This window comes from Lethenteron reissneri, chromosome 38 (genome assembly GCF_015708825.2).
Source record: "Lethenteron reissneri isolate LAM-NWPU_2019-01 chromosome 38, ASM1570882v1, whole genome shotgun sequence".
Lineage (NCBI taxonomy): Eukaryota > Metazoa > Chordata > Hyperoartia > Petromyzontiformes > Petromyzontidae > Lethenteron > Lethenteron reissneri.
In genome coordinates this window covers 11,808,329-11,831,255 of record NC_083816.1, presented here as the reverse complement: position 1 = coordinate 11,831,255, position 22,927 = coordinate 11,808,329, and the positions used below count along the sequence as shown (strand labels likewise).

At 50.2% G+C, this 22,927-nt stretch overlaps 1 protein-coding gene across 22 annotated transcripts in view; it reads right to left on the bottom strand.

Annotated features, from left to right (window-relative positions):
• LOC133351733 (calcium-dependent secretion activator 1-like) overlaps window positions 1–22,927 on the bottom strand; it is a 363,205-nt gene that overhangs the window by 37,583 nt on the left and 302,695 nt on the right. For 8 of the 22 annotated variants that reach the window (XM_061567171.1, XM_061567172.1, XM_061567170.1 and 5 more), the window contains 4 exons: window positions 22,063–22,131; window positions 17,807–17,824; window positions 12,704–12,810; window positions 4,443–4,599 (listed from right to left, as the gene is read on the bottom strand). In XM_061567171.1, the coding sequence (XP_061423155.1) occupies window positions 4,443–4,599; window positions 12,704–12,810; window positions 17,807–17,824; window positions 22,063–22,131 (351 nt within the window). The remainder of the gene's footprint in view (window positions 1–4,442; window positions 4,600–12,703; window positions 12,811–17,806; window positions 17,825–22,062; window positions 22,132–22,927) is intronic. The other 14 variants (XM_061567176.1, XM_061567184.1, XM_061567185.1 and 11 more) reach the window with 3 other exon arrangements.

Sequence of the window (22,927 nt, the reverse complement as noted above, 5' to 3'; positions counted from 1 at the left end):
TGTTCCGCGTCGCCAGACACATTATATAATGTAGATCATTACAGGGAATAAAGAAAAGCAATTACTTATCCACTTGACATGCCTATTACTGCACACACAAGCGTCTGATAGCCCCCATTAAAGTAAATTTTGCGATCCTTCATATAATTTCTATTTAGCATTCTTGCCGGTGTTGACATGAAACAAGAAATTAACGCAAACCAAACTTACTAATCTGCAGTAATTTATCAATCTCTCTTCTTTGCCCAATGGCGGCGCTAATTACTGCCGCGGTATGCAAACGTGATCGTTTCCCAACTCAATCAGCGCTGCGCACGCCGCTGGCTTCGTTACCGCCCAGGTGACGTGCGCTCGGGGTGATGTTTGTGAACGGGAGGCGAGCGACGAGATATCAAAATGCAAAATTGTGATTACGGACAAATTAGCGGCGGTAATGCGAGCATTACAAAACCGCGGCAGAACTGGGCACCGACGCTAATTTTAGACTCCGGTTTGTGGAAGACGAGGACGATGTGCCAATTTGAACCGTGAGCGAGGTTTGAATGTCTGCCGGATGTCGTGGGTTGCGAGCACCGCGACAGGGCACGCTCGGCAGAGAGGGTAGAAAGCGCGTCGCCTATCGCTGAACGAAGAGATGCATGCTGGGAATTACTCCGAGAGACGGCAAAGAGGAACGCACGAAATGGGGGGAACAAACGCAAACTGCGGGCATCACTCGACGGTTAAGGAGAGCGAGGGGGCTCGGGTGCAGGACGCGTTGCTAGAAGGAATGGTGGCCCATGGGCGAGACTGGTCACAAAACGGCAGCCAAAGCAGGGAGCACAAGCGAGCGGACGAGCACCACGAGGGTGGAGCGACGAGGTGAGCTCACTCGCAGGACGAGCGAGACGGACTGAAGCACCGTGAGGGTGCGAAGGTTGGCGAAGGCACGTGGGGCCTTCATCCAGCAGCGGAGAGACCGCGGCAGATGAAGACGAGGAGCGATAACCGCTCCACCGTCTGGTGGACTGATCACCACGACGCTCGGCACTGGGGCCGCCGGTTTGACGGTTCATCTCCCGTAGTTATCGCGGCGCTTGTCACCACGACGCGCCGTATAGGGGTGCGGCGAGCGCCCCGGCGAGGCTGCAACATTGCTCACGTGTGTGGACAATTGCTTGTCGGCGCCGTTGTCCAAATTTGACATTTCAAATGTATCCGCAGTGGTTAATTGGGGAATACAAACTTTCTCGCAACGGGATTGAGTTTTTTAATCTGTGAAAATGAAATGCAACAGATCGGTTGACGTATCAAAGGGAAGCGCACGTTAAATTAAATGTGCCATCGATGGTGAATTGAAAATTTGAGTGCGTGACGATTAAGTTTTCACATTTTTGGTGACCTAACAACAGCTGGTGCGGAGATTTAAATAGGAATTTAATTCCCTACCCCAAAAAAATCTCGTTTTAATTCGTTTTAAGTCTCAAAACTTCCGAACACAATCAGTTGTATACTCTTTGGTTCTTTCGATAGATTAAATAAATCACGACGTTTCGGGCGCAACACAAGCGCCCGAAACGTCGTGATTCATTTTATTTTCTACCTACGTGACTTTACCGAAAGGACTAAAGAGTATGGATTCCTGCATTCACGAAAGCTTAAAATCAATCATTTGTATGGTTTAACAGTTTCTTTGTTTTAGACTTGTTTACAAACAAAACGACTTACAATTTGCTGAAATCAGTGAGATTGTGTGCACGTCTGTCCTCTCATTTCAAGGCAACAGCTCCAATATTGCCATGAGGCCCAGCTGCTGGGATTGTCTCTCTGCGCGTGCTGCGGTCACCCGTCTCGTTCCACGCTCACCGCCGCTCTCCCCATCCTGCACCGCTGGCAACCCCACGGCCCGTCGAAGGGCATCTTCGTTGTCTCTCCTCAACAAGCGCCCAAACCCATCCAAGTCCAGGCTACCTGACCTTCTCGAGAACATAAGTGACCTCATCCAAGGTTCTAACTTTTTCAATTCACAACCTACACTAATTGCAAACAATCGATTTGTACGCCCACAATTCAACGCTTGACCCCGAGAGGTGGCAGTGGGGTTTGGGGCGGCCTTCATCCCGTAAAGGGGACTGCTCGTGACAGACGACGATGATGGCAGCGGCGGTGCTGGCGCGGTCGGTCCCAACCGGCGTCTCAGCTGTGCTGGGCAGGTCGTTGTTGTGTGTCACATGTGCTGGGCAGGTCGTTGTTGTGTGTCACCTGTGCTGGGCAGGTCGTTGTTGTGTGTCACGTGTGCTGGGCAGGTCGTTGTTGTGTGTCACGTGTGCTGGGCAGGTCGTTGTTGTGTGTCACGTGTGCTGGGCAGGTCGTTGTTGTGTGTCACATGTGCTGGGCAGGTCGTTGTTGTGTGTCACGTGTGCTGGGCAGGTCGTTGTTGCGTGTCACGTGTGCTGGGCAGGTCGTTGTTGTGTGTCACATGTGCTGGGCAGGTCGTTGTTGTGTGTCACGTGTGCTGGGCAGGTCGTTGTTGTGTGTCACGTGTGCTGGGCAGGTCGTTGTTGCGTGTCACGTGTGCTGGGCAGGTCGTTGTTGTGTGTCACGTGTGCTGGGCAGGTCGTTGTTGTGTGTCACGTGTGCTGGGCAGGTCGTTGTTGTGTGTCACGTGTGCTGGGCAGGTCGTTGTTGCGTGTCACGTGTGCTGGGCAGGTCGTTGTTGTGTGTCACATGTGCTGGGCAGGTCGTTGTTGTGTGTCACGTGTGCTGGGCAGGTCGTTGTTGTGTGTCACATGTGCTGGGCAGGTCGTTGTTGTGTGTCACATGTGCTGGGCAGGTCGTTGTTGTGTGTCACGTGTGCTGGGCAGGTCGTTGTTGCGTGTCACGTGTGCTGGGCAGGTCGTTGTTGCGTGTCACATGTGCTGGGCAGGTCGTTGTTGCGTGTCACATGTGCTGGGCAGGTCGTTGTTGTGTGTCACGTGTGCTGGGCAGGTCGTTGTTGCGTGTCACGTGTGCTGGGCAGGTCGTTGTTGCGTGTCACGTGTGCTGGGCAGGTCGTTGTTGTGTGTCACGTGTGCTGGGCAGGTCGTTGTTGTGTGTCACGTGTGCTGGGCAGGTCGTTGTTGCGTGTCACGTGTGCTGGGCAGGTCGTTGTTGTGTGTCACATGTGCTGGGCAGGTCGTTGTTGTGTGTCACATGTGCTGGGCAGGTCGTTGTTGTGTGTCACGTGTGCTGGGCAGGTCGTTGTTGTGTGTCACATGTGCTGGGCAGGTCGTTGTTGTGTGTCACATGTGCTGGGCAGGTCGTTGTTGTGTGTCACGTGTGCTGGGCAGGTCGTTGTTGTGTGTCACATGTGCTGGGCAGGTCGTTGTTGTGTGTCACATGTGCTGGGCAGGTCGTTGTTGTGTGTCACGTGTGCTGGGCAGGTCGTTGTTGTGTGTCACGTGTGCTGGGCAGGTCGTTGTTGCGTGTCACGTGTGCTGGGCAGGTCGTTGTTGTGTGTCACATGTGCTGGGCAGGTCGTTGTTGTGTGTCACGTGTGCTGGGCAGGTCGTTGTTGTGTGTCACCTGTGCTGGGCAGGTCGTTGTTGTGTGTCACGTGTGCTGGGCAGGTCGTTGTTGTGTGTCACGTGTGCTGGGCAGGTCGTTGTTGCGTGTCACGTGTGCTGGGCAGGTCGTTGTTGTGTGTCACGTGTGCTGGGCAGGTCGTTGTTGCGTGTCACGTGTGCTGGGCAGGTCGTTGTTGTGTGTCACGTGTGCTGGGCAGGTCGTTGTTGTGTGTCACGTGTGCTGAGCAGGTCGTTGTTGCGTGTCACGTGTGCTGGGCAGGTCGTTGTTGCGTGTCACGTGTGCTGGGCAGGTCGTTGTTGCGTGTCACGTGTGCTGGGCAGGTCGTTGTTGCGTGTCACGTGTGCTGGGCAGGTCGTTGTTGCGTGTCACGTGTGCTGGGCAGGTCGTTGTTGCGTGTCACGTGTGCTGGGCAGGTCGTTGTTGTGTGTCACGTGTGCTGGGCAGGTCGTTGTTGCGTGTCACGTGTGCTGGGCAGGTCGTTGTTGTGTGTCACGTGTGCTGGGCAGGTCGTTGTTGTGTGTCACGTGTGCTGGGCAGGTCGTTGTTGTGTGTCACGTGTGCTGGGCAGGTCGTTGTTGCGTGTCACGTGTGCTGAGCAGGTCGTTGTTGCGTGTCACGTGTGCTGGGCAGGTCGTTGTTGCGTGTCACGTGTGCTGGGCAGGTCGTTGTTGCGTGTCACGTGTGCTGGGCAGGTCGTTGTTGCGTGTCACATGTGCTGGGCAGGTCGTTGTTGCGTGTCACGTGTGCTGGGCAGGTCGTTGTTGCGTGTCACGTGTGCTGGGCAGGTCGTTGTTGCGTGTCACGTGTGCTGGGCAGGTCGTTGTTGCGTGTCACGTGTGCTGGGCAGGTCGTTGTTGCGTGTCACGTGTGCTGGGCAGGTCGTTGCTGCGTCTCACCTTCGTTGCGCAAGTAGTCATTGAGCAGCTGGAAGAGGGGGAAGCTGTCCCACGTGTCCGGGGGCTGCACCTCGAGCGCCGCGTCCATGTCCACGGCGTACAGAGATAAGAACGTCTCGGCGTGCTCCACCATCAGGTCGGACCACCACGCGAACGCCTGGCGAAAGGACGGGGGGAGGGGGGGGGTCACTGCATTCCTTCTCGACGGATTTCGGTACGCGACCGCTCTCTGTGGTTCAAGGAGGCACGAGGAGCGCACGGGAAGCGCCCGTCAGCGGATCGAAACACCGTGAGAGACTCGGGCGACGTTATGGGGCAATCGCTGCCGGCGATCGTCGCAGCGTTACCCGTTGCGCTGGCACGGAACGTGGACAAATCTCTTTGCCGCTTGAGCTAGCGGGTGACTGGGTTGGCAACTTTCAATAAAGTCACACACTGAGGTCAAGCGACTAGCCGAGGTCGTGCGATCTGCACGGCAATCATTGCTCACCACAATACACTTTCCATCGGGCCGGACACAACTCCATCACAATGTGCCGACGAGCTGCTGTGTTGCAATAGTTGCCCATAGTCAACGTGTCGCTGGTGACGGCTGCAAGTGACTGTCCACAAAATTAGCCCTCGTGTCTCACAGCTTAACCGAGGTGCCCCTCTTCACTATTAACACGGACAGCGTTAGGTTTAAATGCATCGCCCGGATTTCATCGAAGGGATACAAAAGTACTTTGAATGGAAAACATTTCATGGTGTATACATGTGACCGCATTATAAGACAACGGAGACATTTAACTCCATTCAAATCTCCCATTTGATCCGGTGTTGAATGAACTTGGAGATGCATTTAAGTAACACTGTCAAGGGAAACACCAGCGGTGACCGTGTAGATTCTACAGTGAGGTTCATGGGGACCCACATTGAGACATTAATTAAAAGGGATGTTCCAATAAATTAAACTAAAACAACATTCTTATTGAAATCACGGCAACTTGTAAGACCCATCAATGTGTCGCTCGTAAAGCTCTCCACGGCATTGCCCTGCGGAGACAGACGTTGCTGAAGCCCTGAGAAGGCTGGGCATGCAATGGGACATGCACATTGCACATACAGGGCTGACGTGTGTGTGCTTGCCATTCTAACTGACAAATAATTGATGGGTTGTTTGAACATTTAATCCTTTGCAAGATGGTAATACTCCTAAAATAAACCAAAAAAAAAAATACACTGGATAAGGAATTAAACCAGGAAATGTTACACAAGTGGGGCCGAATGAGAAAACCCCGAGTTTGGCAAAAATAAACTATAATTTGTAGAAATAAATCATTTGACGAGTACACCGGCAAATAAATTAATTGTAAAAAATTGGACAGGTTTTTAATGAATCACAGTTGGATCCAGCGAAATCCGGCACCCCCCCCCACCTCCCTCCGTGATTATATTTTCAAACTGACGAGTGCCCATCAAGTGTGAATTACAACAACAACAACCGCCTCCTCCTCCTCCGTTGGTTATTCTGCCTCGCCGCACAAAGCCAGAGATGTCCCATGTGCTTGTAAAGCAACGTCTGTCACTAAGTGCAAACGTGTACCTTGATGACTGCAGCTGGAACCACAAAGTGCAAATAGAATTCCAGGAGGTCAATGTTTGAAACAATTATACGGTCGACACAACAATTTAAGCAGAAGCATTACATGTCAGATACAATGACAACCAAAAATACGATAATAATAAAAAAAATGTCCAGCGTTTGTATTAACACATGTACTGTTATTTAAATGAGATAAAAGCCCTCTCTGGATGTGATATATTAATAGGAACTCATAAATATGAGTTCATAAATTACGATATTTTGTCAATCCACTTGTGTATGAAGAAAGCCTGTCCATGCCATGCCAGCTGTAGGGGGTTGTATGTCCATACTTCCCCATGATGGTCAGTGCGGTATGTGAGCCAGAGCCAGTTTAGACACGACTCGCCACTGATGTTAGCCGTTTGCCGGGAAACCAAACTCGAGTCGTTAGGTTCATCGCGCAGTCCACTATCCACTGCACCACCACTCCAACCACTTAAAAAAAACACAATGCACTTTCAATAAAAAAACAAGACATTATTGATGGCCGTTATTGTATCAGGCACATCTGAAATAATGTGCCAGACGGAAAGGCCACTGCTGGTATGAGAATATGTGTGCTATGAGCTCCAGTTAGCGGCCATAGGCAAGCGTAACTCTAGCAGCAGGAATCTTAACGGGCACTCATTAAACAGTTGTGAGGCTGTTGGGCGAACGGGAGGTGTTTAAAATAAGGGTAATGTACCCATCACAAGAAACTCCGTTTAAGTGCGCTCAATCACATCAAACATTCTGGAATGTTTATCTGACACTTCCGTAGAAAAATGTTGAGCTGTATAAGCATTATTTTGGTTAATGACAAGCTATGTTATTGAAATCCAAAGCTGTATTACCATAACTTACAAGGTTTATTTGTTTACATACATTCAATGCACACATTTTAACCAACACTTTCACTTCACCTTCAAACCCATCGTTATGTTTCTGTTTATTTGTGCATCCCATGGACACACACAGGTTGAACTGGGCTACTGGGAAACTGGGACTTGGCCCTGTAAATTCGGCATCACGATGCTAATACTTCATTATAATTATAACAAGAAGAATAGTAATGGCCTTTAGCCAGGAAAGCTTCGCAGCATCCTATCATTTCATTTCAGGAGGGTCCTGCTTTGGAATACTTGGCCAATGCAGCTCAAGAGCGCTTGGCTTTTTGCAGGAAACCAAAGTACTTGGAGACAAGCCACCCCTACGAGGGGGGTAAGACGCAAAGCTCTGCACAGATAGATTCAAGAATCCACTGCCGTAACGTCACCTGCTTGCCGCTTCGCCAGTTCACGCCGGCAACGATGAGGCTCCCATCCTATTCGTGACCGGGCCCACCTCGTAGACTACCGAGATCCGGCGAGGTCGGGCGCATTTCTGGTGATATGGTCATTAAAACCATTTGTCGGCCGAAATGGTTTGTTATTCACTTTGAGCCGAGCGTTTGACCTCCCTCCCAGCTCCAGGATCGGAGCTCTTGGGAAAACTTTGCCCGTTCCTCCGATAGCCCAGTCCAACCGTCACACAGCAAGAGGCCATCCATTCAGCACGTACGCATGGAGGGGGTTGACCCAAATGCGTACGCTGACAATGTACGCAGAGGAAACGGGGGGGGGGGGGGAGGGGTGGTGAAGCCTCGATAATAGTTTGTCTACATTGGCCTTCAAATGAGTTAGATAGTCCGGCGGTGGACTATCTGTTTGCTTAAACACGTTCATATTATTAATCCTTGATCAATTCTGCGTGGATTAAATATCGGCCGTTCAATATGATTCGGGAGGTGGGGGGGGATGGTGTAAAAAGTCCTCGTGCGTACAGGGAGGGGGGGGAGCGGTGAAGTCGTGACAGGTTTCTGCGTGCCGACTCAGTGGATAGCCCCGGACCGCACCGACGGGCAGCGAAGCCGCATTCACGTGCCGCATTCACGTGCCGCATGCACTTAGAACGGGGCGGGGGGGGGGGAAGGAGGCATTCAGCGTGCTCGCGATGACGCGCATTCGTGGGTCCTTCAGTCCTGGTGAAGGGCTGAGCCTTGCTGTTGATGGTGTGTGTGTGTTGATGGTGTGTGTATGTGTGATGGTGTGTGTGTTGACGGTGTGTGTGTGTTGATGGTGTGTGTGTGTGTGGTGTTTCCATGCGAAGTGTATCTCGGTCACGGCGTGCTCACATGCACTGTGCTCACCCTGGTTGATGGTTTATTAGGAAGCCACCGGAGCTATGTACTTTTAAATCTCGATTGAAAACTCATTTCTTAAGAATTGCTTTTGTGTTTTGTTGGTTGTCCTTTTCCCGCACCTCCAATTAGCGCGGTTGGCTACGTACGGTGCAAAAGAAGTTCAACGTACATGCATCATACACATCCCTCGCTTTGGCCGCGAGTTAGGCCACACGTTTTGCTCTGCTTCCTCGAGGTGTCCGCTAAAGCCTCCTTTCCATTTGGGACCGGTTGTTACCAGTTTCAAGGATATCCCTCTTCCAGAATCTACCTTTACTTTATTCTAATTATCTGATATATATTTAAAAACGTGTTATATATTCACACTGCATAAGAGCCGATGACTTGTGTGTACGTTGTTCCAAGAAGCGGATGGGAATAACTGATTAGCAAATTAGCCACTGCCTTCGTGACAAAACAAATGTTGCAAATGTGGATGATGCAAGGTGGCCCCGAAAGTTAAGTTTACTGAGAAAATAATAACGTGTGTGTGTGTGTGTATGCCAGTAAACTAACTTTTGGCATGCTGATGCTAATGGTTAGGTTTTTTCCCTCCCCTCCAAGCAAAGACCATCGCCCCAAAATAAGACATCGAGTGTTCCATTGTGCTGCAGCACTTGTCAAGAGCCATGGCCACGATCTATGCCAAACATGGGGCCAATCACGGGACGTTTGACTCTAACCGTGGATGTTTTCACTGTCTGCGATGTTTATACATCGGCCGCGTTGGCGAGATGTTAACTACCTCGCATGATGTGCAGGAAGTCGTGGGTTTGATCCCGACCCTGACACCTGTATATTTGGAGTCTGCGGTGTCTCTCTCCTAGTGATCGCGTGGATTTTTCTCCGGGTCCTCCGGTTTTTCCCTCCACATTTAGAATCAACGTCACGCGTTTAGAGCGTTTGGCTGTTATAAATGACCACGTGATAAGCCACTTCGTTGAGCTCTCATTTGTGATTGCCAGGTCGCTTCTGAAAAAGAGCTACACAGCTCAGTGTGCGTCACCTGGTAAAATAGAAAATAGTTAAAATAGTTTAGTTCATACTGTCGGGGGGAGAACAGGAGAGCTGCTCCATTCAGTCCCCGGAGAAGCTGGCAACTACGTGCAGCGAAACGTCGGGCATCGTGCGGAACATCACGCGGCGGTAGCAGCCGGAAGGAGCCGGCTCGGCGTTCGCGTTGCAAGTTGCACGCAGACACCGGCCACGTCTCACATCCCGTCAGCAACCGCCGTCAGCAACCGCACGGGTTGACAACCGCACAGGTTGACAGCCGCGCTGATTGTGTGGCCGTCGCCACGACCAGACGGAATACGACGCGGGATTTGAGCAGCCCGCGTGACGTAGGCGGTGTGCACAAGATGTGCGCGCAGGTGACACAATGTCGGCTCGTCGTCAAGATAACACCTGCGGCTGAATGTGAATGTGTCCCAAGTGAATGAATGAATTCATGTGAATGCATCCCATGGGCCCGAGTGGAAACGAGGCAGGCAGAATTCGCCCGAGCGTGCGGGGATAAGCCACCGGAGGCAAGATAAGTAAGCATCGTTTTTATTACTTACAATTACTTCTTTGCCGATTGAAACTGCCCCCTGAGGCATTCAGAAATTAATTCCCTTTCATCGAGTAATTTCTCTCGGAGTTATGCTACATTTCAAATAATAATAATTCTGCTCTTCTGTCGATAACAAGACTGCTTTATTTTGGCACGATTTAATCATCTGCATGTGAATTAACTGCGCAGTCACCCGGTACGCACTCAGAGGAGACGCCAAGGAAACGCTTTTCGAATCGGGAGGTGATTTCGAGGTAATGGCTGGGCAGGCACGTGACGACTGACTCGCAGTCGCCTTAAAACTGACGAGGCAACTAACTCGCCTTGCGCTCTGCACATCGGCAACAGCCCTAGCATCTAATCACGCAATCGTGAAGCAGTTTCAAGTTAAATCTAAAAACTCACATTTTTTAACTTGCTCTTACTTGAGATTATTTTACAGTGATATTTTTTGATATGCCTTCGATAGTCATTTATTATATTGCAATTTTGTTTTCTATTGAATTTGCTTTAATTCTTCTTGTGAATGAGTCTATTAACAATGTTTTTTTTCATCTGTACAGCACTTTGAATGGCATCCTTTTCCCAAAATGTTGCTGTCGAAATAAAGACTTGATTGATTGATACACTAAGTACCCACGCAGAGTTCATTAGTTTCAAGGACCCCCCCCCCCTTACACATTATTATTATTAGGACACATGTAATTCCATTTGCCCACTTGCAGGAAAGCCCTGTGCAGTGTGAGCACATCATGGCTAGCCAGTTTGTGACCACCGCCCCGAGGCGGACCGTGTGTGGGACACGGGATGTGTCGCGTCACTTCAGCCACAGTGCGCTCACACAGAGCCCGGAGAAATGCTTAGGGGGGAGATACAAAACCACTGGTGGCACACTTTGCGTGGGTATCTGAAGCTGTGAAACTCCTGCAAAAAAAACCTGCCGAGCACCTCCGATTTATCACGGTTGGCTACGTATGGTGCGAAAGAAGTTCAACGCACGTACACACATCATCATCTGTCCCTTTCATCGGCCGATCAGCGGCGATGAGGCCAAACTAATTTCGGCCGTGGTCCTCGTTATTCAGCCGCTATAACGACGCTTACATCGCTGGCAAGTGCGTTGAGTAACAGACTGAGAGCCTGTTGAGAAGCTCTCTTGTCTGATGGACGATCTGAGAGTTCAAAACAGAACAGTTAAAGTTCAAAGTTGGTAATTTACGGCTGAGTTGATGTGTAACCGTGGCAGTAATTTGTTACGTAATCGATTACCTTCGAAGTTCGCGCGCCCTTCATGAGCGTAGTGTAGGCCGTCACGATGCTCGTGACGAGGGATAATGGCACAAGCTGTCGGACTTTAACGTCACACGGCAGTGCTGATGGCCGCTCTGTCAGGTTGGCAAAATCACTATTCTCCAGTTCATTTACAAATCATGAGTTGAACATTTGGGAAGTTATTATTTTTTCCAATGAGAAAGTATGTGTGATATATTAAAATATAACGTGTAAGTTTGATTAATAAAAGGTTACATTATTGGCCCCTGCTAACAACCAATATAAACTCATACATACTAAATTAAATCAATGGTTTATTCTTTTTGGTGATAAGTGTAAGTTTATCTTGATATCACGGTTTCTTTCAACAGGTTAATGTTTACAGTTAGACTGCGTACCTCAAGACTACGCTGGTTGGCTAAAACATCTTCAGAGCTGAACATCCCAGGGCTAGCCTTCAGTTTCGATCTGACATATTTGTAGAAAAATAAATAAAGTTTATTTATGTATTCAATCCTGCGCTGCTGCATTTAAATAAGCGAGGTCCTCTCAGAGGTTTCTTTTTGTCGGAGTTACCCAGCATTCATTTGGAAACCACGATCCAAGGAACCTCATCGGTGGTCGGGAAAAAAATGGTTCATCAAAAAAGTGGGGGGTCAGGCAAGAGGGGCGAGGGGGGGGTAACCTGGGCGTCAGGTTTGGTGGGAACATGTTGACCGGAACATGTTGATAGGAACATGCAGAGTTTGTTCATAAGTGGGGGGGGGGGGGGGGGGGAGCTGTAAAAAGTGAGGTAAAAACCGACCGTACGTACCTCCCTTCCCTGCATGGCATCCCGACAAGGGTGGTGTGTGTGGTGCAACGAGACGGGGAGAGGGAGGGGGGGCGGGGGAGTTGGTTTTGGTGGGATTTTTTTTTTCAAAACAGAAATGAAAACAAAAGCATCGGCGTTAGCAGCACAAACACAAAAAGCGAACGGGGAAACAGAAAAAAACGCGGAAAAGGTTTCCGCTAAAGTTCTCGGCCGCGAAGAACGGAGAGGCTCCGAAAGATTTTAACGGTGACCGCACGCAAACTCATCGACGGAGATCGCAAAACAACGTGGATTGGCGCCGTGGAAATAAAAATTAAGTGGTAAAATTGATCGCGGGCAAAAAAAATGTTTGGGTGTTAGACGTCGTTCGAGCAAGACGCCACCTTCACAAGTTCAACATCTGCATTTTGTCAGGGCAGCATTGACAGTCGCTGAGGGAGTACAACGTGGCACTTGGTTTGAGTTGACTAAGTCAACCCCTGGGTGACGCAATGAAGAACACTGACTTAGAGTGACGCAATGAAGAACACCGACTTAGAGTGACGCAATGAACAACGCCGACTTAGAGTGAGTCCGAGCTCACTGGGGGGATCTGCCCAATTTCAGCCTGGTCTGTGCGGGCCGGCGAGCAGGAACATATATCTGCTCCCCGCACACCCCACCCCGTGCACCTCTCGCTCTGGCTGCAGCTAACTCATCAAATGCCACTTTCTGGTCTCCCATGCAGCGGATCTAGAAAATGTGGATAGGGAAGTGTGGGGCTGGCGGGAGGCGAGCGCGAGGAGAGCGTCACCTCAGCATGGTGCTCCTCGTTCTGCTGCAGGACGTCAATCACCAACTCGGCGAGGTGAATGACATCCTCCAGTTTCTTCGCAGGAGTCACGAGTTGCCCTATGTTTTCTGCGTGTTGTTGTCGTCGTCGGTGTTGCAGACGTCGTTGTTTGTTGTCGAGTAGGGGAGAGGGCAGAGGCACAACGGTTAGGAAAGAATACAAACTGCGAAACGTAAGCAGAAATGTCACCGTTGCTCCTTACCGAGCGAGCAAACTATTCCCCATAAACACAACGAGCCGGCAACTGCGCGCGATCTCCGCATCAGGTGGGCGAAAGGTAATGGGGGGAACGAACGAACAATAAACACATTTGCGGGAACAATTCATGCAAAATAAAGAGGCGGCGACTCCTCCGGTCATGCTTTGGATTTTTCAAGACGCGTGCAAAATGAAGAATCGCGCGAGTTTCGAGAGAAGAAAGCCCATCGAAGCGTCCGGTAGGTAAAGCCCCCCCCCGCTTCGCGACGCATTTCTCAAACGCTGTCAGCGATCGGACGCCGTTTCGTCACGCGTTCGTTAGTGCACACCGCGGGTATTGTAATTATTCTTTCACGCGTGTTCGGCAGATCGCGATAAACCTCTTTGCTTCGCGAGCGTCTCCTCGAGGTGTTTTATGGCTCCCCGTGCTTACGCCATCGCAGAAAAAACACGCGACGTGGAAATTGTGAAAAAAAACGTAAAGCGAATGAACGCGACGTTCATTCCGATGGAAGGACAGACAGCGCACACTGGGGACGATGTTTGTTGATATTGTGATGGGACAGCAAGAGATGGGGGACACCACGAGAAGACGGGGGGTAGCAGGCGGGGGGGGGGTCAGAGACAACTGGCCAGGAGGGATCAGCGGCAGAACAATCCGGAGGTTGAGAAGCACCACTTTGCGGGGAAGTCAACAGCGGTTTGAATGTGGAATGTTCACCGCTGGCTCAGGGCTGCAAGTAAGCAGGAGGATGAGCACAGATGCCTCGATGCTCATTTGAGCGGGGACATCACCGACGCGCTCTTTTGCTTTTCGGGAGACAAAGGCATCTAAAGGAGAGCCTGCAGCCTGAAACTGATCTAAGCCCTCACAGGCAACGACTACGATCATTCCTCGGCAATTCCTTGCGGTCGGGGATGAGGATGACTGTCGTCCACCGACGTCTTATCCGTGGCTCCGGAGGCAGCTGATGAGGCCGAGTGATTATTACGCGAGTCGAGGGCGCATGCGAAATCTTAACTCCGTGGCCTGGAGGTTTAGGTTTGAGAAATTAGCGCGGAGTATAGTTCTGAGTTGTTACAGCACAGCACGTGCAATCACGTGCTCAACTGAGCGTAGCAGCACTCGGCAGCGTCTTCACATAGCACACAGGAGGCGAATCCCCCGGGGTGCGGGCTGCCCGGCTGGGCCCTCCGCGTCGAGCGAATTCCGCGTCTCTCGAGCGGAGGCCGCGAGCGACTGCGGGGCAGCTCCGGCTGCGCCCGCAGTCGTCCGCGGGGCAAGCTCGAGAGGGGAGATGCTCAGACGCGCCGCGCGGTCCGACCTCGGATGAGCCGCGCGCGGCAGTGGAAACTCGCGTTGATAAATACGACATGCGTCTCAGCTGTACGTTAGTAGAATTCCGTACACCGTGATAGTTCTAGACAGGTGTCTTCTCGGTGTTTAAAATATCAATAGTACTGATTGTAAACTTTCTCACTGGGAACATCTACCCTGCAATGCTATCGAGGTTATTAAGCCTCGAGATGCTTAGAGCCCCACCGGCCATTCCTGTATATTTATTATGCAATTAGCCTCGGGCTCTAGAGTCACTATTACTCAGCAGGGGCATGCTTCACAGGAGAAGGGATGGGCAGATTCTAAAAGAAGCATTCCTTCTAAGCTCAGGCAATTAAAGACGGACTCATTACGCCTATTAGCCAGGGCCACACAGACACGCTGCCTGCTTAAGAACAAAGCTGGGATGTACAACATTGGCTTTCAAAGTTAAAATACAACTAAGTAATCAGTCAGTTGTTAGGCACGACAAACAATTAATGTTACAACTTGAACGATATATACGTCCGCGAGAAATTTGTAAACCAAACTCATCGATTCATCAAATGTGTTTTTGCTCGTTTGTTTGCGCATCTGGCATCGTCGTTTCCGCGTGCAGCCGAAAACAACGATCACCAACACGACCACCACCACTCTGCGCCCCCCTCGATTACATCCAACGGAGGGATCGGGGGGGGGGACGCCTGACTCTGCTATGAAGTCAATCGGAACGCCTCTCAAGTCAGGCACCGTGTCCTTGATCAGTGCCGGGCCGGTGGGTAAAGAGTGGGGGCAGTGGAGACGTGGGGCACAGAAGGTGGTGGGAACAAGGCGTTGGGCGAGCAGGGGAAGCGATTTGTACGCAGTTTATAATTTTTATGAGCAGGTCAGTTTCGTTTTTTCTTTAAAAAATGTTTTCACGAGCGGGGCCCAGCCCCCACCAGCCTTTGGTTTTGATGCTTCGCTCAAACCAACGCTGACATTCGGCGCCAATGTCAATATCGATGGCTGTTGAGAAGTGCGTGAGGATTCTGATCTGAGTATTATTATTATCATTGTTACGATTAACGTTACTCTGGTCCACCCAGCCTGGTTCCCGTGTCAGCGTGGCCGCACTGTGGAGGTGAATATCGTGATAGGTGCTCAGTACTTGGCATGTTTTTGGGCAGAGGAATCTTCTGGATGGAGGCGCTACTCTGTCTGTAGGGGTGCGTGGGGGCTTTGTGTGCAGCGCGTCGGCGGGCCACTGCACGTGGCGGTGCACAGAAAGGGGTTAGACAGAGACACACAGAGACACACAGAGACACACAGACACACAGAGACACACGCGCACGCATGTGTAACGAATATGTGTGGGCATGCACACACGCGCAGAGTGAAACAACAGAAAACAGCCAGATGAAAATGTAGAATAAACATCAAAATAATGCAATGTTCAATGAACTCATAAAACCAACCATGGAACGTAAATAATGACATGAAATTATTTGAAATCGATGGTTAAAACTGGCTATAGCACGAAAGAAATATCTTACTTTGGACGAAGCACAATCGACAATACAGCAAGATATCGTGAAGACAGCGACGTTTTACCGGACGATAAATGTAAAAGTGTACGATACCCAATAAATAAGAAAGACCAATTGCTAAACACTTAACTTGTATTTCAACGTATACATTCAGGAGTTAATCTCCTGACCGGTAATGACCACACACGGCTTGTCATTCTACAACTGGGATGCATTACTAGGGTGCATGCAGTTACGTGGTGCACAGGACCTCACGTCTCATCACGTGACCTCGACGGTTGAAAATATCACAAGACATAAACCTACGGGCTGGTGTGCTCCATTAAAAACCATTACCAGCCCGGAGACTGCTCGTACTGGAACAGCCTAATGCGTGAAAGCGTCAATATTGCAAGCGGTTCATGAAGGACTGGGTAAGCACTTCATGCGCGGAATGGATCTACATTCATAGATCGTGAGAGACCCCTACGATCGGCAGGTGAGGCAGCGACCGTGACGGCCCCCCCAGTGTGTGACAGGGGTGCCATCGATACAGAAGCCATGGAGCGCGTGTTGGTGCAGCACTGTTGTGTCGACTGCGAGAGAGCCGGTGGCATCTTGCGTGCGGGGATGAGTTGCGCTGTGGATAGGGGCGGTAGCAGTGGTCTCGTGTCCATTTTCACGTCCATCGATTCAAGTAAACACAGGAATATGGCTCTGCGCCAGTCGACGCATGGACACGCACTTTAAACGGAGATTGTTCAATTTTGTCGCGCTAACACGGCCTTGGAACGTTAGAATTTGGAACGTTAAAAAAAGTTAACACAGACATTGACGTTATATAAGACCACTGATGCAAGTTTATGAGACAAACCGCTTAATTGTTTTACTTTCACTGCCGCCTAATGTGAAGCACGTGTGCCGCTCTGCCAACATCTGCTCAGTCACAAATACCAGAGGCCAGTGGTACGTCTCAAAAAACTCCACATTCGGGAAATGATTAGAGGATGGACATCTACAGAAACTGTTGTGCCTATGTCTGCAGAAAAAAACATTACGTCAGGATGAATTTATGCAAGTGAGGGTATGATAACGAAGCCTCGCTTCGGCTCAGCATCAATTTGCAGGACGGACCCGCACTGAGATGTTTGGCCAAATTCCTTTCACGGGCGTTTGGCTTCGTGTGGGGCGGAGAGGGGAGCACCCGGAGACAAGTCCCCACGTGTGTGGGGGGACATCACTCAACGGCTCTGCACGATGGATTCGCAAAAAATCGAATGTACCGCCACATCCTGGTCACTTTGCAGCCTCAGCCAAACACAGCTGGTGCAGTATCGCCAATCAGTCGCTCGATCCAAGCGCTGAAGTAGCTCAACCTGTTCATCGTCCGCGATACGGCGACATCGAGGAGTCACGGCTATTTGGTCGGAGGCATAGCGCGCATTGGTAGCTCTGTGCCTCATCAGCCAAGTGGCCGCCCCTGCCACGGGAATGAGGATTTTCCACTGCCGTCGCTGCACCGTCAAAGGGGGCAGCTGCTGCCCGACCCGGCTTAGGGCAGCAAGACACGCGGACGTCGAGTCGACGATCGTGGCAAATTTGCAAGAGCCGTGCATAGACTTGTTGTGAGATGTGGGTACTGCCACCGCTCTTCGGCAGCACACCTGGGCCAGTGTGGAACCGTCGGCCAAATACCCTCTGTGGGCGCGGCTCTCTCTGGAGCTCCCCCCTAGCGGAGGCCCTTCCGCCAGCAGTGAGCGTGAGCAAGACATTGCAGAGGCTGCGTCTCTACCCGACGTAACACCGAAACGAGGAAAAACAAATGGCAGCGTACATTCGCTCGGCCGAAACGTTTAAGCGTTCGTCCCAGAAACTTCCCCCGATAGCCGGCACTACGTATGGGTGGATGAGGGGGGGGAGTCTGTGGATGACAGCGGCGTGTGCTCATTCGGCGAGCCTCCCGTGCGAGTGACCGGCTGAGCGCGCTCGTTTCAATCGCGAAAACATCGCAGGCGTTTAAGCGCCTGAGATGCCGTTCACCTGAATCCTTCGGAGTGGCTTTTTTTTGTTTGGGGTTTTTTGTCATTTTGTTGTATTAATTATGGAGGAGGAAGAGGAGGAAGAAGAGGAAGAGGAGGCAGAGAAGGAAAGGAAAGCGATACACACAAAGACGGTGTTAATTCACGGCACGGTACACTCCAAAGAAGAACAAAAACAAAAATCATCAGAAAAATTAAATCCACGCGTAAGAAATAGCCCCCGTTAGTTAGGAGTAGGCTGTGCCCATGCATTGCGAGAGACACAGAAAGCACAACAACAACAACAACGTTAGCGGCACAAAGTCACGGTACAAACACCATCGCCGTGACACCAAGGAAGCACGCATGCGCATGGTCAATCCGGTACTCAACCACGCACGGCATCGGCGCAGCACAAACGACACCACGGAAATAAAGGCAGCTTTTGGGACAGGGGAGAAATCACATTTCAGTGTTCATGGCTTCCTTTTGGAGTTTCTGTGCTTTGTTTTGTTTGGATTTTTTTCCGTTTAAGAGTTGCAAACAGCACCGTGACGACTGCTTGGATCTGAAATGGCTCGTTAAACGCTTAGCGCACGGAATGGGAGGATGTGAGCGGCAGACTCTGCAACAAACAGACAAGACAGACAGGTCCACGCACACACAAACACGCAAGGACACGGAAGCACAGAGTGGCTTCCCTTTCTCACGAGATCATCACAACGACAACAACAAAAAGAAGAGAACGGGTAACAAAAAAAGATAAAGCGAGAAAGAAGGCGATCGCGACAAACACAGCTGACCTCCTCCATCAGGAACTCGAGCAAACGATTCAAACGCATGGACGACCGACAAAGTAAAAATGCATTCATGTTCCAACGCAACGGACAAAGTGTCGCGACGATGTTTCGTCCCCAGCGACGACAAACTGTGGACAGGACAGGACGAACAAAAAAAAATGCGGACAAAGACACAGAGTTCGGGGGTCAGTGGGAACAGGATGCAGTCGCCGGCAAAGCTACGTCAGCGATGGTGCCGCTGGGGTAGGCGAGCGGATAATTGTGGAGAAGGGGCAGCGATGCCTTCGGAGCGCAACCAACACCGGGCGACGGTCCATGACGCCACCACGGCTCGACTGTCACCGACGACGTTTGCCGAACGGGCAAAGCGGCCGAGTATAAGCAGCGTGGATGAGAAGCACCTGCAGCTTATGCTGCGTGCACTCGTGCATCCGTATCTAAGCAACATTTATAATTGCCTACAGACAACAGCGAAATATCGACATTGTTGCGTCTCACCATGGCGGAACCACAATTCACGTCGCTGTACATCACCTATAAGCTGAAATACCGGCGACTTTTTGCAGAACATTAAGCAAAATTTGGCCGTATGCATCCATTTACAAATGCGTAAAAGAAATGCTCCAGTGTATTTTTGTGGTGGATTGAAAGCGATTTCGGGCCAATATCCCAGCAGATTAGCACCCTTTGGGTTGGTGAAGCATTCCACGCGTTCACACGTCGGCAATCCATCCGAGTGTAAATCTTCCTGATGTCACTTTCAGAATTACCGTCACGAGGGCTTCGCCAGTGAGACCGCAATGGCTTGGTTTGCTTTGCTGCGGCGAATGAAACCATTATCTTGTGAAAACCTTGCCGAGACTACAAACGTGCATCGGATGACGGGTTTAATATCGCTTTTTGACGTGTTATTCACTATGATTACTCATCGGCCATGGTCACTCTGCTGCTGGATGAGGGCCTTCCAATCTGTCGCAATCTCTCCCTATGCTACGATACAAGTGTAAATACGGACACTTCTAAAAGTAGAATTTTTTTTTATGTGCCACTCTTCACTGCTGTAATAGTGTAAAACAATTTATTTATCCATAAAAAATTACCAAATTTGAAGGCTCTTTTTCAAGAGGGTCCTACAAAGAGGAAAAATTGCAATTTCCATGGGAGGATACTTGAATTAGTAGCAGGAGAAACCCCGAGATTACGAAAGAGGATATAAAATTACCAACATAGTGTGCGCCTTGGTGGAGAGATGTTAACTACCTCGTCTGGTATGCAGGTGGTCGTGGGTTCGATCCCGACCCTTGCGCCTGCTGCTGTATATTTGTAGTTTACATGTTCTCCTTTGGGTCGCGTAGATTTTCCTCCGGGTCCTCCAGTTTTCCCCTCCACATTTAGAATCAACATCATGCGTTTTAGAGTATTTGGCTGCTATGAATTCCCACCTGATAATGAGCCACTTCGTTGAGCTATCATTTGTAGCCAGGTCACTTCTGAAAAAGAGCTATATAGCTCAGTGGGCCTTACCTGGTAAAAAAAAAATAGTTTAGTTTCAGTTTAGTTCTCTAGCAGGGGATTGACAATGAGCTGATGATTTACCCGAGTTAGCATGTATTTGAGTATTGCCTGAGGAGTGGTGCTTTGTCTCTTCTTGTGCACCAAACACATTCCAATAGCTGATCTCGCTCAGCAGGGATGCTACCCCGCTTGCTCGTTCGTTCTCTCGCTTGCTCGTCAGCTACTTATTTCGACTTTAACTGTGAAATTTCAATCGCGCACTCACCTGTGGATGCCACGGGTGCCTGCCATGTCGGACGTAAGCGCAACCGTTAGCGATCGGCAGGCTAAAAATCGTTGGCTTATGACGATGTGCAACACGTAGATACCGCTACCCCTGTTCTGACCGATGCGCACACGGTCTGTTCATTGTCTAACGGCCACTCGCCTCAAACATTTACAACTGTGAACCCAGCAGGTAGCACGCGCGACACGCAGAAGCTCAAGCACACACACGCAGACACCGGAGCAAGCGACATCGGTGCACTCGCCCAATATGCAGCATGCACAATCGACCAGTGGGAAGGCGTTCCGAAATATCAAGTGCGCACGCAACCTGCACGGGCGTAGTCTCTCTCGAGACCCATGCAAAAACAAAAGGGAGAGAGACGGAGGTCGACCAGGTTGGTGGGAGAGAGAAGGGGACCCGGTGCAGGATTTTAAGTTGGGGAGGGCAGAAAGCAAGGTCTGGGGACAGGCGCGGGAGGGAAAGTAACGGGAGAAGTGGGAGGGTAGGATCCGCGCTGATCGTGACTCTCGCTGCCGTCGCAGACACTCAAAGGGGAAAGGCGAGGGAGCTGGTGGAGGAGGGAGGTGGTGGAGAAAATTCTATTGAGAGGGAAGTTGTGGAAAATAAAAATGGCTGCTTAGGAAGATGTATTCAGTTAACCCAGAAATCCAGCCTCGGCCTGTTACAGATGAATTAGGCCTCTCGGTCAAAACTGTTACATTTGTATTGCCAACTTGAAAACCCTTTACTGAACCTGCTCTTCTGATGAAGCTCGTTCTTTTTTTATAATCGTTGAAGCATATTGTCATTCTGTACAGTGCTGTAGGAAGGACTAAAATGTCTAGTTTTTTTTTAAATCAAGCATCTAAATCAATTATTCTTTTTTAAACAATTTCCAAAATGTCAGGTGAATTTTTACATCCAACAAATACCCTTAATTGGGTATTACAACTTTTATTCAAACATTTCAAATAAAATATCTTGAGTCTTGAATTAAAGTTTTGGGAATAACTGACCAATTAGAATGTTTTTTTATGGATGCAGAGCAAGAATTTGAGTCACAAGTAGCAGCAACAAAAAAGCTAATCTTTAGCATTTGTTTGTCATTACAACTATGTAATTATACCACGAGAAAGATATCTAAAAATGACTCTATATGCATCAACACCTTGCCTACGTGTAATAAAAACATCGAGAATGAACGTACGATGGGATTACTGTTATTTTAATGCGATTCCCGATTAGGATGAATCATCCGTGAACGCACCGCTCCTGGAGGTAACGTCGTGCGTTTGTTTTTTGGCATTTCCGGATCGCGACTGCCGCAGATTTTAGCGCCGGATTATCACCTGCAGATTGACTCCGTGGAAGTTGTTAACCCCAGCGAGGTGTGTAGCCAGCTCCAAATCCTCGCCCACCCGTCACCACCGTCGCCATCATCTCCGCCTCTTGCTTTACAAGCGCCCCTTTAGGCTGTCCCCCTCGATATGCGGTTCACGCGGCGACAACAACAACAAAAACTTTCCGCACTACTCTCCGCTACCTGCCCAATGCCCCCCCCCCCCCCCCCCCGGCTCGCGTTTAACCCCCAACCCCGAAAAATAAGGAACTCAAAGGTCAAACCGAAACGCCTGACGGAGGCCCGCACTGCGTTTGTTTGCAGACACTGAGAGGGAAGAGTATGTTAGTACTCACGAATGGTTAAATTCACCACTTGGGAGGCCAAGCAGAAGACTGGGTGTTCATACATTTCCCTCTTTTTCCCTACAAAAAAAGGAGGATTACAACAAAGGGCGGCATGCAAGAAAGCTCAGGTCAAAGGTTACAAGCCGAGAAAGGGGGGGGGGGGGGCGGGGGCGGCGGAAACAAGGTGAGGGCAGGGAGGGGAACATTCGAGGGTCACACGGGCATGGTTCAGTGCAGCGTGAGGGTCAAGGGGTCAAGGTTGAAAGGTCAGGAGGGGGTTAAAGTTCAAGGTTCAGTGGGGACGGGCATAAAAGTCAAGTTTCTTTTGGGGAGGGGTGAGGGAGGTGAGGGGGGTCAGGTTTCCAAAAACTGGGTTTCAGGGATCATTGGAGGAACGCGCTTGAATTTCTGCAGCCGATGTTGATGACCGGACGATGAGACATAAAAAGAAAGAACGGAACACAATCGCTGGCGGTGGGTGGGTAGGGTGGGTGAATGTACGAAGAGAAAAGAACCGGTGCCATATACCGTGAGGCACTTCACAACCAAACGGGGAGACAGAGGCGGTGACAGCCAAGCGGGGGACGCGGTGCCTCGGAAACCCAAGCGGAATATTGGCAAATGTGAACGCATAGTGGGTTCACGCGTGTGTCGCTTGTACACAAAACCCCGTGTGGCCGCTCGCAAACAGCCGGCTCAGCTGGTACGAGCGTCCCAGCTGAGCAAAATGCACACGCTGTCCGTGCTAGCGTTCGCATATCTACACGTGCATATGAGCATACACGCGTGTGTGCGCACGTGAAACGTTCATGTTCAGGTTATTTATAGAGGACGGGACAAATATATCCTTAAATTCCATAGGCAAATACTGCTG